Raw genomic sequence first — 15,582 nt, forward strand, 5'->3', positions numbered from 1 at the left:
GCATGCGCCGAGCGGTCCGGCAAGATGGCGCTGCTGCGGCAGGCGTACAGCGCGCTGTTCCGCCGCACCTCCACCTTCGCCCTCACCATCGTCCTGGGCGCCGTCCTCTTCGAACGCGCCTTCGACCAAGGGGCCGACGCCATCTTCGAGCACCTCAACGAGGGGGTAAGGAACGGGGGGTGCCGCGCGGCGAGGTCCGCCCGGGCGCAGGCCTTGGGCCCTGAAGGTCAGGCCGGCCCCGCACCCCGCGGCTGCTTCCCGGTCGCCGAGGGAAGCGCCGAGGCCGGAGTTCGGCGCTGCCCCTGAGGCAGCCGCCCCGGCGGTGCTTGGCAGTCAGGGGCTCGGTGCGTTCTCGGGCTTCTCCGGTCTGCGGAGCCGCTGGGGAAAAGGTTTCCAAGGCGGTGGGACGCAGGAAGGTTAAAACGGATGGAGTTGGCTTCGCGTTCCGCAGGTCTGTAGCCCTCTAGGCCTTGGCAGAGGAAGGGGCGAACATGCAGAGCTGTACGGGACAGCGGGGTCTGCTGTCCCGGGTGTGAGCGTTCGATGAGATGGGTCAAGTCATCCTTGTGTTTCAAAGCAGAGCTGTGGTGGGATGATGACTGCCCGGACGCCGTGTTATGTGGACAGGACATAGAACGGCTTCTTGGACAAGACGAGGTGACGCAATGCGTGCCCTAAGAGAAGGCAGGAGGTGCTGTTATTTCCCTCTTGCACCAAGTACAAAAAAACCTGAAGCGGGTTGCACGTTCCCATTTGCGGCGCAGTGGTCCTCTTCCCGGTCCTGCAGTGCTGATGTGCCATGGGTCTCTCGGAGCACCCAGGGCGCAGTTTCCCAGGACAGCCAGGTCATCTTAACGGCTCTGATGCTGAACAGAGCTGCCCTGCGCCTTTCCTGACAGCGTGATATCTGCTCTTTGGCCTCCTGAACCTGGTCACGAAACCAGCTGAAAACCAATACCATGCAAAGTAACACCTTCACTGCACTGAAGTAACGCATCAGGGGTTGGGGGGTACCTGAGGAAATACAGTAAAGAGCAAGAGCAGGGTCCCCCTCTCCTCCTTTTTAGCAACAGTCATTTGTTAAAAGCTAACAAAAAAATCAATTTGAACTTCAGCTTTGGACTCCTTTTTTTAACTGTAGCATTTTCTACATGCTAACGTTTCCTTACGCAGGGTTTGAAAACAAAATTATCGAGGAATTTAACTTTTTTTGAAAATCTAAAGCATTTTCTACAACAAACAGCAAAGTGCGGCATGCGCCTTGGCCTTGCGCAGCACTTCCCTCAGTCCCGATTGTGCCAGCAGATTTCAGTGCCTGGAATAGGATTCTTTCGTGCATCCTGTACCTGTGGATGCCTTCTCCAGTCTGAGTGGGAAGCTGAGGCAATGTGACTGGAATGCTCTAATAATCTCTGGCTTGCAGAGTAGGAGAAGAGGGGAAGCGGGCTGTCAGCAGCTTCCTCCCTGCCTAGTCTAAAAGCCCTGGGCCCAGGTAGAGGACTCCATCTGCCGCCTCCTCCACAGCAGGATGAGTGTGGGCTGGTGGCTCTCAGCTGCTGTCTAGCTGCTCCTGCTCCTCCTGAAACCTTTGTGTGGGACTGTTGCTTTTGCGGAGCAGGGTGTGCCCCCGCTTAGCAGGGAAGCGCAGGATGACAGTACCCACGCTGTCGTGTACCCTGGTGGTATCTGTGGAGGTGTTTTCATACAAACTCTTCTTTCCCATCTTGCTGTTGCCTGTTACGGATGTAGGTTTCACGATAACTCGCATTTTAAACTGAAACTTATCCCAGGGCTGCTGAAAAGCTGGCTAAGATTACCGTTTGGGGTTTTTTTTGTTTGTTTTGCCTACAGAAACTGTGGAAACACATCAAGCACAAGTATGAGACAAGTGAAGACTGAAATGCTCAGCAGCAGGATCCAGCCTGAGGTGGCAAAAGACACCACAGAGAAGGATTCGGCCTCCTGAAACCGGTTGTATCAAAATGGAGATGGATTCTTGATTGAACAACTCCGAGCCAGATTATATCAGCTGTCTACTGATATGATGTAAACCAAGATGGACTCAAGGAGTTCTGCTGCTGTACTCAAACTTACTGTGTGTTAAAATAAAAATTTCTTGGTCCATGTCTCATGCCTGTGTGTTCACCTGACTTATCCTTTGGCCTGCTTGTAACTTCTCCTTATCTTAGGAGATGGAGAATGCTTAAATATGGCCCTACACCTTAGTTTCAAGACAGTGTAAGAAAATCGCAACATCCTAAAAATGGTTTGAAAGACTTGAAAGCATTTATACGGCTGTGGTCTACTGGCACTACCCTTGGCTTCTGCCTGATGAGAACTTTAAGAGAGGGCTAAGGAGCTGTCTCCTTTCTTCTAGTCTTGTTCAGAGAAAAGTGACTTAAAATCATTTACATCTTTGATGCAGGACTGGGTTGGTTCCTGGCCAGTCACATTGTCACAGCTGCAGCAGATGCTGCTGCCACCCGTGCCTTAACCAGTGAGAAATCTGCCTCACCACTGATCCTTTGAGCCTCTGAACTACCACAGGCAAGTGCATGTGCGTGCCTGTCAGTCTGCTGGGCTGAAAATGGGGATGGTGTCTAACTTCTAGCTTGTCCAAAACCTGCTGATATGGGATGTAGATCTCTTTCCTAGCTCTTACTGTGCCTTCCAGCTCTTTGAGGGGCAGAACTGTCTTGTCAGGCCTGTGTAGTACTCTACAAGCCTGCCTCTGTCCTCTCTGGTCAAAGGGGAGCTGCTGTGAAGGGAGAGGAATCACTTAGCTCTGCAAGGAGCATCCACCCCTCGGCTGTGTGTGCGGCTCCAGCCCTTGGCTGTTAGAGTGGAAGGAGTAATTCTCTTCTCAGCAACTTCACATACGAGTCCACCCCTGTTGTTTTCAGTGGCCATTTCAAACACATCTTTCTTCACATCAAAGGGCTATTCAGGTACTGTTTTGGGTAATCATTCAGCTAATTACTCTGGGCTCTCAGCTGGCTGTAGGAAGATGCGACTGATTGACTCCTGCTCTTCCCACTTTCCCAGGCCAGAAGCCTCATCTCTCCCTCCTCATATTTTCACTAATAAGGAGGCATTTTAGCAATGGATGAGGCAGAGCAAATTAGAGCCAGTGCTAATGAAAGAAGCTTTATTGGGTTTGCAAATAGGTGTCAGGAGTAAAACATTTACTCCAAGAACACAGAGGACTTAAAAAACATTATGCTTGGGTTTTTTTAGCAAAAAAACAACTACAGCTTTCACAGTCCCAGCTGTGCTTTTAGAGATGCTTAAGAGGAACGGTTTAAGCTTTCCTGGGATAATCTTGTACAGTATAAGACTGCCTGCTTTCCTACCAGCTCTGTCTGCAGTGCTGATAGCTTCACACTATGCTGAGCAGGTGACAGAGATTTTCAGCATCTTAGAAGCAAGAACTAAAGATGAATACAGTATTAGGAAGGGGGGGACAGCATTGTAGCAGACTGGCAGAGAGTAAATAAAGCTATTAGTCCGGAGAACGGTAGCTAGAGAAGAGTTAGTTATGCTAGCAGGTAATTGCCCTTGACAGTGGATTTTGGGAAGTTGGTAAACGTAATTCCCTTTTTCCTATGCCTTGTCATTAGGGGGTTTGGGCAGTACAGATATGCAAAGAAAAATCTTGTCCTCAGAGCACTCAGGACTTCATCTTATTTGCATAATAGTGACAGCCATTTCTACACTTTCTGAAGACAGCCCCAGCACAATAGTGTTTGGCAGCGGTGCTAATCATACAGCCCCATAGTCCCCGCCCTCTGCGTAAAACCAGGCAGCAATGTACGTGCCTACAGAGCTTATTACCAGAGCACTCCTCCTGCAGGGTTCTGAAGTGGGAAGGCAGCACTAGGTTTACCCTGGAACAGTAGCTCTAACACTACATAACCCACTGCTAATTTTCTCAGTGTGCAGATGACAACCACAGGCACCTTTGCAGTACTAGAAAAAACAGTGTGGCAGTGGGGAGATGGCACTTGGAGCAGATTAGCCAAGCAAAGCCTAATTGTTTACTTGAAAGTTCAGCTCCATGATGGGCACAGCACTCTAAAAACATGCTAATGTTCTGTGACAACAGCGACTGGAACAGTATTATCACCAGCTACTGGAAGATGCTCCAGACTTGCCTAGGCACAGTGTAGTAAGCCATTGCCATGGCATTCGCGCACCTTACAAACAGGTCACAAGGTAAACTCTGTAATCTGTGTGTCTCCCTGCCTAGGGAACAACTCCATAACAAAAGACAGCCCTCAGGAGAAGTCTTTCCAGCAACTACAAACTGCTGTTTACTATTAGCTCCCAGCCTTCCCAATAGCAAACGTGATGATCAGGGCAGTTCTGCTTCACAGAGTGTGACAAGTGGTTATTGAGGAGGCAGCTCCCCAGGGACTCTGACCCTGCTGCCTTCAGCTGTGATTTCCATACTACTGTCATCTTGCTTAGGATGCCTTGATCCTGATTTTCAAGTACCTTTAGTCTCAGTGGCTGTGGCTAGATCTCATCACACTAAACCAACACAAAACAGCAACTGAATTTCACTACCTGCAGATAGAGCACATCAAAAGCCTTGTTGAGGTTCCTCCAAGTTAAAGATCTTACAAACCGTGTGTAAGAGCCTAAAACACCAACTAAAAGATTGAAATCATTTATTTGCATGTTCCGTTTTCACACGCCTCACTCAAGGGACAGAAATTTATAAGGTCTTATTCACCTGAACTCCTTTGTGTCTGTTGGCAATGGTAATAGCCTGAGCGTTTTCTTATCAACCTTCAACTTGTACTTCAGAATAAGGCATTTCAGGGGAGCAGAAAACTGCGAGGGCTGTTCCAGGGAAGCCTTGCTCTCAGAGCTGCCCGTTGTGTGGCCTGGAAGCCCACTTGAGTTGCGGAGAGGGCGTACGGAGCTGGTATGAAAATAAAATTCTCAGAATTATAAATAGTACAAAAGGAAACAAATGGCTGGTGCAGCCTGTCCAATGCATTGCGGTGCAGCCCACCGTCATACACACATCTCTATAAACTGAAAAGCAGTCAGGGTCAGCCTGGAGGGCAGTTCCTTCCCACGAACAGGCAGGCCTCCCGCAGGGCGTGCAATTCCGCATGAGCTGAAGTGCCAGGTACCGAACCACGACACCCAGTCCCCTGAGTGAAGGGGGTGCCGAGGGAACGGAGCACAACTGTCTCCTCCTAAGCAGAGGACTGGGGATGATCCAACACCTGGTCTTTCAGGAAGGAATCATGCCTTTATTCCGCTTTCTGTCAGCCATGACTCGTCGATTATGGTTAGCTCTTGTGCTTTTGTTTGCTTCCTTCTTCCTTCGTTCCTGCACTGTTTCCCGGTTCTGCCCATGGCCCTTCACACTCCCAACAACAGCAGAGCTGTCGTGCTTGTGCCTGTAGTACACAGAAAAAGGACATCACAACAATCATGCTGCACACTTGGGGGACAAAATACACCGAACCCGAGAGACAACCGGGCGTGAGGGGTTCAGCTGTCAGGCCTTGAGCCTCGGCTCACCCCAGCTCTGCAGGGCTTCTGCAATAGCTGAGTATCAGCATTACCCACACAACAACTACGTCCTTCTACACATTGAATGCATCAGCTAAAGCCAGCTATTAAACTGTTCTGAAATCCCTGTGGGAGCTGTTCAAGCTCTGGGAAGCTGTGCTTTCTAAGATCCTGTCTTGCACAAGGTTCTGCTGCTTATGACAAAGGGATGTGCCTACCCATTTGATGGGACAGAACAACCAGCAGTGAAGTAGAAGTTGGGTGAGGAAGTTAACACCACTGTGGTAGTGACCCTGACATACAGGAATGTTAAAGAACAGGTATACCCTCAACAATTCCAGTCAGCAGCAAAACACCTGCTAACTGTGGAGCCACAGTTTCATCCCACACAGGGAGATGCTTACTTACCCTTTCCTTGCAAGGTAAGCTAGCCGCCTGGCTTCAGCTCTCTCCCGCAGTACAGCTGGGTCCTGCACAAAATGGTCCTACCATGGGAAGAAAGGAAAGAGGTCAGTAAACTCATCAGCATCATGCAAAAGGCTAGGGCAGGAGGTGATTCTGTTGGATAATGGAACAGAGTCAATTCATTGTTCATTATCTCTTCTGGTTGAGCCAGCAGGATTGGTGTCAGTGACTCTAAACACAAAACCTTGCAGAAAACCTGACTGAGACTTCTTCCCACATCCCACCTCTGCCAGCAACACCATCAACGTCACCATTTCCAGTATATCCATGACAACAGGGCGTTAGTGACCCTCAAAGTGTCCTGCTGGCATCATCTGTCTATGGAATCAAGGAGATTAAACCTCTCCATGGAGTAAGTGTCATTGCTTCAGTATGGTTAGCCTAGGAAGCAGTGGATAGCTGTACTCAGGGGACATTTCACAGTCCAGCAGACCGCAGAAGTAGCCACTCTGAAAAGCAGCTCAGTCTCCATGCTGCTGTTAAAAGATTCACTCTCTGAAAGAGGAAGTCTACTCCATATCACTCTGCAGGTGAAGCAGATAAGACATATGGTAAATCTTAATGCAACTGCAACCACAAACTAAATGTCACCTTTGTTCTTTCCTTGTCAGCTTCCTCCTCCTCTTCATCCTCTTCCTCTTCCTCCAGTCCTTCCTCCTGTCCTTTAGGTCTCAAGACCTGAGGAATTGTGAATGGCCTGAGAATTAAGATACAAACAGTCAGCAATGAAAACAGTACAGCCACAAACATTTCACTGAACAGCATATCCTTTTTTGTTTGCATCATATCTTTCAAAAAAGAGAACCTACAAATTTCATAGACTTGGTTCTTTTTCTGAAGAGAAAAAAAAAAAAAAAAAAGAGACCCAGTAGCTAACAACACATTTACTATGGGCAATTAATGAACACATGTTCCTCACTGGGGAATGTTCACTATGAAGTTGTTACTGAAAATAACAATACTTAAAAAAAAGGAGCAGGTCAGGAAAAACCTGAAACCTCACAAAGAATTTCTCCAAGGAAACAACTGCTTCCTCTGGGAGAAGGGAACCCAGGCATGGCCACAAGGCATTAGTAAGGAGTATACTTTGCTAGGCTTTAGCTCACCAGTCAGAGAGCATCTATTGTACAAAGACAAACCCTCAAACCTCAAGCTCAAACTCGGACAGAAACATTAATGTTCAGAAAGTGCTACGCTCTAAAACCTCTATGACTGGTCAGTAGTTATCTATAGAGCCCCAGTTTCATTGCTGTGCCCCAGTTTCATACAGGGGGAAATACTTGGAGAAATCCATCAAGCTTTATGAATCACCCTGAACAAGCAGAGCAGCAAAGGGCCTGGGGGGTGGAGGCAGAATTTACCACATGCCTATAGCTCTTCTTTAATATACGTATATATATATACATGTGTGCTTAAATTCTATTGGAATTCAGATTTATGATTGCACTGTCAAATAAATAAATAAAAAAAAACAACAGAAAAGCCTTTGTTACTTCAAGCCTATAGATCTAGTTTTCAGCAGTAACATCCACTAATTGTTCCTACTGCCTCTCTAGGAGCAGTGAGACCTGAGCACCTGAAATAGGGGAAAAAGAACTGAGTGCCACACTCAGGATTTAAAAAAGATTTAAATTGAAATCCTAAAAAGGATTTAAATTGAAGCCTCACCACAGTTTAGGAGGGGAAAAAAAAAATCCAAAAGGGACAAGGAACCCCAAAGATACATTTTGGTTTGAGGTTAAAAATGGTGACATCTTCATAATACATCAGAATCTGAAAGGCCACTTTCAGAAATATTAAACCACCTTTTAAAACATGTTTTCTAGCTCTTATTTCTAAAACAAATATTCTACAACCCCCATCCCAAACCAACCCCTTGCTTCCTAAAAACTAATTGTCTCCAGCTGTCAGTCATTGTGGAAAGTGCTGTGCAGTCCATCCAGGACTGAATTCCAGGTGTCAGCACTCAGATGTCAGAGGAGATTGGCAAGGAGAAGAAGTCCAGCCATACGGTTTTCCAAATTTTGAAGTTTTCCTTTGCTAACCAGCCATTTTATGTGCTCAGTTCACTCAGTCCTGATTATTCAAGCTGGCCCATTTTCCCCTGCTGCAGGATAGTTTTTTTTATAAGCAGAAGCACTGCTGAGTACAAGTTTCAACACAACAGCAAATTGTCCCCTTAAATTTGTTGATTAGTTCAGGCAATGGCTGAGTCCTGCAGACACAGAAAGTGGAAGCCTGAGAACATCCTGGGTGCATGTCATGGCAACACTCCCTACCAACAGAAGACAGACCCAAATCTCCCTTCTTGCATGTTACAGAGAAAGCAGCAGCAGCAGAAAAAGGGGTGGTTTGAAGCACGCACATCCTCATTGAGAAACAGTGCCAAAACCCAGCGTTGAACAGGTTTGTGCGAGCCAGGCAACCCTAGGTGGCGATTCCCATCAATCTCCCATTCACTGAAGCCACAGCACCTACCTCCTACTGATTAGCTCATCATCTGAGTCAGCATCATTTGCCCCCACTTGGTTTCCATCATAAGTGTCATCGTACTCGTCCTCATAGTCCTCCTTGTAGAGTTGAGCTTCTCCTTGCTGCACAGGAATCTCCTCCACAATCACACTGTACTGGCTGTAGCGCTCCTTCTGCTCAGCAACTAGGCGTTTGTCATTCAGCAAACTCCTGGTCGTGTCCTTCTCCCTCCTGCGCTCCACAGCATGGAAACGGAAAGGCAGACACAGAAAGGCAGTGCAAAGATCTTCTCTATAAGTTACTTTTTTTCCTGTTAGTAAGTGGAAGCTGAAGCGACAGAAGTCTTATCTCAAACTCTACAAGCACTACTTAAGCCTACCTATTTCCCCTCTGGTTTATAACAGGGCTGTTTGTCTGACTACTAAAATCAGCCACTCCTGGCTTGGAACAAAGTCATTTTTAAACAGAAGCCCGGCAAGATTACACACCAGATAACAGGAATTGGAGACCGCCACCGTCATTTGAGATGGAAAGGAAGCTTTTACAGGAGGCCAAATGCAATTATACACAAGCTGAAATTTGGCCAAGATCCAAATAACACAAGAAGTCCCATCAATCTTGAATGGCAAGCTGTTAGAGCTAAGACTCCAGTCTATGAGATGGCTCTGCAAGGCCCAGAGTGCCCTCTAACACCATGCTGCAGTATCGTCTCACTGCAGTAGCACGCACAGCTGCAACTCACGGACCAGGGCTGCATTAGAGTAACTGCTGCATGGACATGTATGTTCCTACAGTAAAGAACCTCAGCTTACAAACATGAGATGCAAAACATGAATGTAGATGGGGAAAGCCAAAAAATTACCAGCACAGCAAGTAAGGATTAGACTAAGCACAACTAAGAACGAAAAGAACAAAATAGAGTAGGTTGGATCAGAATCACTACTCAAAGCACTACATGTACAATTTTTTCAAAAATTTAGGAGACAAGTAAATTATAGTAATTTTAAAGAAGGGAAGACCATGAAATAAAATTTTGACAAAGGTATTAAAAAGCAGCCACTGAGATGCTGTGTCTCAAGCTGCACAAGCATAAACTTTTTGAAGTCCCATTTTTCAGACCAGCCAAACATACCCTTACAGCAAAGCAGCAAGGGAGTCCCCTGTCAAGTATTTACAGGGCAACTTGCAGTCCTCAAAGTCTAGGAGGAACATGCATCAGTGATCTATTTGGCATCTGCATATTAGCAGAGAAAGAACCTGTCCAAGGCATACTGTCAGTGGCTAAAGAATAGGTAGACTTATGTGACATACTAGCAAGCAGTGGGGAAGTGATCTAAGCAACCTGATTTTCATTAAGAATCTCAAACCAAAGTAACATTATAGATAGATGTGGTTCCCCTTTCTAACGTGACTCACTGTTACATGCCTGCATTTAGTTGCAAAATGCCCTACAAAGCAGGTGGTTAGTTCACACATACCTAGGCTGGGATAACATCTTCTGTTGGTATTCAGCAGGAGACTGAACTAAATATTTGATAATTGTTTCCTGTTGAGCTGGTCTGATGACTGCAGAAGAGCTGCAATGAAGTGTTCCAGGCACCAATTCCAGAAAAACAGTGGGATAACTCCTCTAGTCCCACAGTGTTCAGGACATGCTCTGACTTAAAGAGACAGATTCAGCTAGCAATTATGGCTGGATGGGCAGAGACAGGCGAGATCACTTTTCAGGATGAGCAGAGAATCACATATATGCTAGTATGTTCATTTCCTCATGCTTGTTTCTCTCCTCATCCTGGTGTGGCTTTCTCCTTCCCATTAACAGTCCCTGCCCCAAACTGCTTACGCTTACCTGCACAGCAGTTAGTGCAATGGGACCCAACCTAATCTGACTCTTGAAGCACTATTGCGACATCATGCTTCAGCAGCAACAACACTCTAAACACAAGCAGAATTTGGTGAGCAAAAGATTTTAAGGAGAAAAAAAAAAAAGATGAAAAAAAGGTATATTGATACAATTGAAATCCAAAGCAGATCTCAAACTAGGCTAGGAGAACCCTGTTACCAAGATGCAGGTTTCTTGCTTGTGGAATAAGGACTACTGAGGAAGCTGCACTTTTAGTGCTGAAAGGACACACTCTTCATATTTATGGAGTTCTGAACATTAAATCCTAGAGAGCAAGGTACTATAGCTTATCCTTTGATTTAGTTAGATATGGTCAACTTTGGCAATAGGGTGTACTTTGCTGATCCCAGCTAGTTACTTCCAGGTTTTAAAACCCACACAAAACATAAATGACATGTCTGGAGACCTGCAGAGAGAGCGTTCTCAGTGTAAGAAGAACTGTTTTGAAATGAAGACACAGCCTGAGGGAGGCCAAGAGACACTAGGAACAGCAGCAGTAAGAGGATAATCCCAAGAGGTCATGTAACAGCACAGCAGGAAGAGATGACAACTTTCTCAAGGAGTGATGTTACCATTGGAGAGAAGACACAGCCTCCCTGGCAGCAGCCAGAGGGCAATGCCATGGGAGCAGGGTCCCACAACCCAGCTCAGGAATGACTCGCAACTCTCAAAGCTCTCTACAGGGGGATCTGCAGAGGGAGCTCCAAGCAGGGTTATTCCATACACTGGATGCACTGTGCTAAACTCAGACAGTGCTCTCTGGCCTTGCCCAGCTGCTGCAGCAGCTACCCACATGTGCAAGACTTTGGGGAGATGGGAGATATCCAAGCACGCCTGTGCACAAGGTTCCTGCTGACAAGGTGCCTGCCTGCACTCTGAGCAAGGCAACACGATGAGGAGAAAGGAGAGAGATTGTGTCTGTGAATTCTTAGCTATGGACACTTCAAAAGTCATTGCCTTGGCCAGAGAGAAATTATTTTCTTGCCTAGCCGAGCCAGTATAAACACTATAGCACTGCTGCTGAGAAGCTCTTTGACTGGACTTTGGGACAAAAGTGGTTTTCTCCTGAGGATTTGATGCAGCTTTGCAACAAAAACCTTAACCAGGAGCTCCCAGGGTCATGTAGATCAATCTCCAGCCAGACTTCTACTCATGTTCTGTGTAAATACATACCAACATAAAGATCAGACTTGGCTGGTTAGAGAAAGTGATTAAAAACAATCTGAAACAAACCAACCATATTATAGAGATACAGTTAACATCAGTGAAAACCAGCAGGACAATGTCCTAACCTAAATTTGCACAGAGTGTGGCAGAGTACTACGTGCCAAACCAGGCAGAAAGCAAAGGAAATGCCCTTCTGCAGGAAGCTTACAGCAGCAGGAACAACAGAAGTAGTCTAAGCCACTGAGTGTTATCAGATTTTTGAAGTAGATGGATATTGAAGCTTCACTTGGATCTAAACCAAATCATTATTAATTCTCAGTTCTGAGTCACAATCCCAGGCTCATAGAGATGGTTGCTTTTCAAGGTTTGTTGTTCAGTACAGGTTTAATATTAAGACCAAGAAGAAAGAGCCTGACATTACCAATGAGCTTGGCAGTGCAATCTCTGCAGCATACAGAGGAAAGCCAATTAGGAAAAACACTAACTGAAACCACCCCCCTAATAATATTTCATTTTACTTTCCTAGAGAAACAGAAGAAACGGATGGGAAACATTTTTGATAAGCCTTACCCCCTGCCAACAAATTCCCGCAGGAGGTTTGTACGAGAAACAAATTTGCAGGTTCACAGATATTTATTCCTCCTGACAGACAGGGTTAATTGAGGGTGCATGATACTCACCGCTTGCCTTTTTGTATCCGAGAAACATCCACTGAATCCCTACTGAAAACATCAAACTCATCATTCTGGAAAACATTATAGCGAGAAGTGACTAGAGGAGTAGGGTCTGGCTTCAGCTGCCTGTTAAAAAAAAAAAGAGAGAGAGAATAAAAACAAAGGTGAACTGAGGAAGACCAAGGCCTCTCTTTCCCAAGACCTTGGTTTATTCTTTGTCAGTCTCAAAGTCATCCACAGCATGCCAAGATCCTTTTCATGGTGCTGGCTGACTGGATCACAGATTGCAATTCCTTCATTTCACAGCCACACTATAGTACATGCATGACCACTACATGGCATTGGTCTAAGATAAAAGGCACAGTTTTCGAAGCTTATCTTTGTGGGGAAACTAAAGCGACTTACAGAAAGCAAAACCAAACTTCTGTTCGTTTAAGAATAATTAAAACTGTACAGCAGCATGGAATATTCAACAGACTGCCTGGTCTCAAAACAGTGACTCAGTAAAGCCAAACACTAAGTATGATGAATTACATGCTGGAAAAAATTCCAATAATTTGCTGCTGTTGATTTCGGGATATTTATCTCCCTATGGCTCCTTCTTAATTCTTTCTCAGGGTTCCAGGTTTCCATTTGTTCAACTTATAAGTCAAAAGACCATTATTTTTACATTCATTTTGTTGCTACTGTTAGCTCAGCTGGGCATCTGAAAATGCTGCTGTGCTCACTTCTAAAATCAGCAGTGATCAAAATTCAACATTTGCTATTGAATTGACAGTTTTGTTTCAAGATGCAAAAGGCAGGGGGAAAAAAAACCAACAACAAAAAAACCCCAACCAGCCCTATCTTCTGTAACTGCTGGCTTTGCAGAAAAAAACCCTAAACCCTTCCAAACGCCCACCCCACAACATTTGTGCCAAAGTCAGCAGATCTGACTGTGAAAGCATGAAGACTGTTGCAAAACTAAGTTTTTTTTTTTACATCATTTTTCTGATAAAGATGCGTTCCTTTTTTAATGCAACAACGAGACAGTCTGCCCATTCCTCCATGAAATATGAGCAAACAGCACATTCACATCCTGATACTCAGTCGAAAACTGCTGTTGCAGCACAAACACACGCTAGCAGCTGCAGACAAACTAAAACAACTCAATTCTACTGCCAGCTATAAACCCTACATCCCATGTACAACCCAGAGAAGCAAGCAAAAGCCTGGCAAGTTTGTCAAAGGGTAGAGAAAAATGGATCTGAATTGCCATTTCCAATCTCTCTCTGGTTTAACTCCAATTGCAAAACAGTAGCCTATCAAATACTGTATTTGACCCTGCAGGCTGAATTTCAGCTGAATTAGTTCCTTTGAAGATGCCCTTTCCTGCAGGACAGCTGGGATTTTAACATCTACAACCCTGTCCTCTGCAGCAATATAACTTTTGAAGGCAACATACTCTATTGCCCAGCCCTGGCTAAGCCAATGTCCCCATGAAAGACTTTTAATGGTTCTTATTTGAGCATTTATTGTACAAACGTTTTTGTCTCCCTGTCACAAAACACAACCCAGCATCTGCTCTACTGAAATGCTGAGCAGTGAACATTCCAGTCCTCTGTAGGGACATAACAAGGGCAGAAAGCCAGCGGCAGATGGCAATGAGAAGCTCTCACTGCAACTATCTACCCCAAGGAAACACACATGCAACTTCTTAGAGCTCAACAAGTGTCTAACCTTCAGTAAGAGTGATGTTAAATGATAACCCACATACAAAAACCCCAAAGGCATCAAAGCTGCGCCAGAAGTCCCACACCTTTGCATTGTTCGGTCCAGCTTATCCAAGTATGGTACCAGCTTATCTTCTAGAATGTTGTTGATCACTTGCTCCGCATTGTAACTGTACTCTTCCAGGCAGGCCAGGATGAAGCCCTCACCAAGGTCTGGCAGCAAGTCTTTCACTTGAGAGATCAGAGAGTCCAGCTCCACCCCTGACACTTTGGCAATGGGCGCAGCAGCTGCACCGGCACACTACATATACCAAACAGAATTGGTGGCATTACTGGAAAGAGACAGCAGCTGAGGGAAGGCAGGTAGATATGCACATTAAACAAAAGGGAAAGCAGCAGTCTGGGTTATCAGAATTTAAACACAAAGAAGTCAAAGACTGAAGTCAAATGAAGAGAAATCATCTAAGTTCCTTATACTACACAAGGTCTGTGACACAGACTTGGGCACACAACTACTTTTGTCTGTCCCTGAGTCAGCAAGGATACTCTGGAGAACCCCTTCCTCAAATAACATACGAACTGTGCGTTTAAAAATTATGCACGTGAACTACAGTGATGAAGCACAGTATTTGAATAAACCACAGCAACAGGAAACCCAAGCCAACGGGAGCTAGAAGCAATTTGCTCGAAGATAAAGCTGGGATTCAGGTGTAGCTTTGTTTCTCATTTCACAAGGCACATGGGGCTGCACTGAAGTCTAGCAAAGGTAAGAAATGAGACTAAATCTCGCCTAATCCCCAAAACCGAGCAAACTAATCCTCTCTTCACAGATGAAATAAGGACAGAAAGAGCAGAATCCAGTCGCACAGCTCTACTCACCTCATCCTCTGATGCATATGCAGCCCCGAGCTCTTCAATGTCCTCGGCAGTGCTCTCCACTATCGCTGATGCTCCATTAGATGCTGCTAGCGGTGTTGGATCTTTAACGACTTGTGCTTTTCTCCTGTCTACCCCTTCCCATGCACTTTCCACTGCTTGGAGGATATAGGCTGTCCTGGTCTCATCTCTAAAAGGAAGGCATTAAGGACCTTTCTAGATGCACGTACTTAGACCTCACCTTGGAGTAACTATGCAATTTTCAGCGAACTCCTAAGCCTGTGCCTACGTCAACATTTCCCTCCCTTTCAAGAGAAAACTTTCCATTGCTCATTGCCAGTCATGCAGCTTAACCAGAGGCAGCAACAGCGGAAATGCCATTGGTGTGAAGGAATCTAAGAGCAGCCAGGTCTGCAAAAACCCGAGGTGACAGCAAAGGATACAGCGTGGAGGATGCTTGCTGAAGCAGACTGACATCATCCTCAACAGGAAACAGCTCATCATAGTCACGGAGAAATCTGAAAATGCAGAAGCAAGTTTAATCAGTCGAACTCAATAAATTACCAGCAGACCTGTCACACACTACCATCCCTGCTATGCCACTTTGACTTCCTCACTACTCAGGTACGAACACATATAACCTCTCACCCAATACTGGATTCCAGCATGCATTGCCATGTCTGATTTTGCTCCCATTATACTGCAGCAACACTTCCCCCCAAGCCAGAGCCAGTTGCACCACTCCTCATGATGCTAAGACCTGTAACTCAGTGCCGCA

At 45.7% G+C, this 15,582-nt stretch overlaps 2 protein-coding genes across 8 annotated transcripts in view; one reads left to right on the top strand and one right to left on the bottom strand.

Moving 5' to 3' along the window:
* The first annotated feature begins 6 nt into the window (after positions 1 to 6).
* On the top strand, positions 7 to 2,119 carry LOC104829216 (cytochrome b-c1 complex subunit 9). Its single transcript, XM_010563337.1, has 2 exons — positions 7 to 165; positions 1,852 to 2,119. The coding sequence occupies exons 1-2, from the start codon at positions 25 to 27 to the stop codon at positions 1,897 to 1,899; spliced, it is 189 nt and encodes a 62-aa protein (XP_010561639.1). The 5' UTR covers positions 7 to 24; the 3' UTR covers positions 1,900 to 2,119.
* Positions 283 to 15,582, bottom strand: part of ASCC2 (activating signal cointegrator 1 complex subunit 2) — a 32,011-nt gene continuing 16,711 nt past the window's right edge. For 6 of the 7 annotated variants that reach the window (XM_010563334.1, XM_010563333.1, XM_010563332.1 and 3 more), the window contains 8 exons: positions 15,248 to 15,322; positions 14,808 to 14,994; positions 14,015 to 14,229; positions 12,223 to 12,342; positions 8,479 to 8,703; positions 6,592 to 6,697; positions 5,944 to 6,020; positions 4,657 to 5,420 (listed from right to left, as the gene is read on the bottom strand). In XM_010563334.1, the coding sequence (XP_010561636.1) occupies positions 5,252 to 5,420; positions 5,944 to 6,020; positions 6,592 to 6,697; positions 8,479 to 8,703; positions 12,223 to 12,342; positions 14,015 to 14,229; positions 14,808 to 14,994; positions 15,248 to 15,322 (1,174 nt within the window). In that variant the 3' untranslated portion in view covers positions 4,657 to 5,251. Of the gene's footprint in view, positions 675 to 4,656; positions 5,421 to 5,943; positions 6,021 to 6,591; positions 6,698 to 8,478; positions 8,704 to 12,222; positions 12,343 to 14,014; positions 14,230 to 14,807; positions 14,995 to 15,247; positions 15,323 to 15,582 lie in introns of those variants that run through there. The other variant, XR_774095.1, reaches the window with a different exon arrangement.

This window comes from Haliaeetus leucocephalus, unplaced genomic scaffold (assembly GCF_000737465.1).
Source record: "Haliaeetus leucocephalus isolate CR32 unplaced genomic scaffold, Haliaeetus_leucocephalus-4.0 Scaffold165, whole genome shotgun sequence".
In the NCBI taxonomy this organism is placed as follows: domain Eukaryota; kingdom Metazoa; phylum Chordata; class Aves; order Accipitriformes; family Accipitridae; genus Haliaeetus; species Haliaeetus leucocephalus.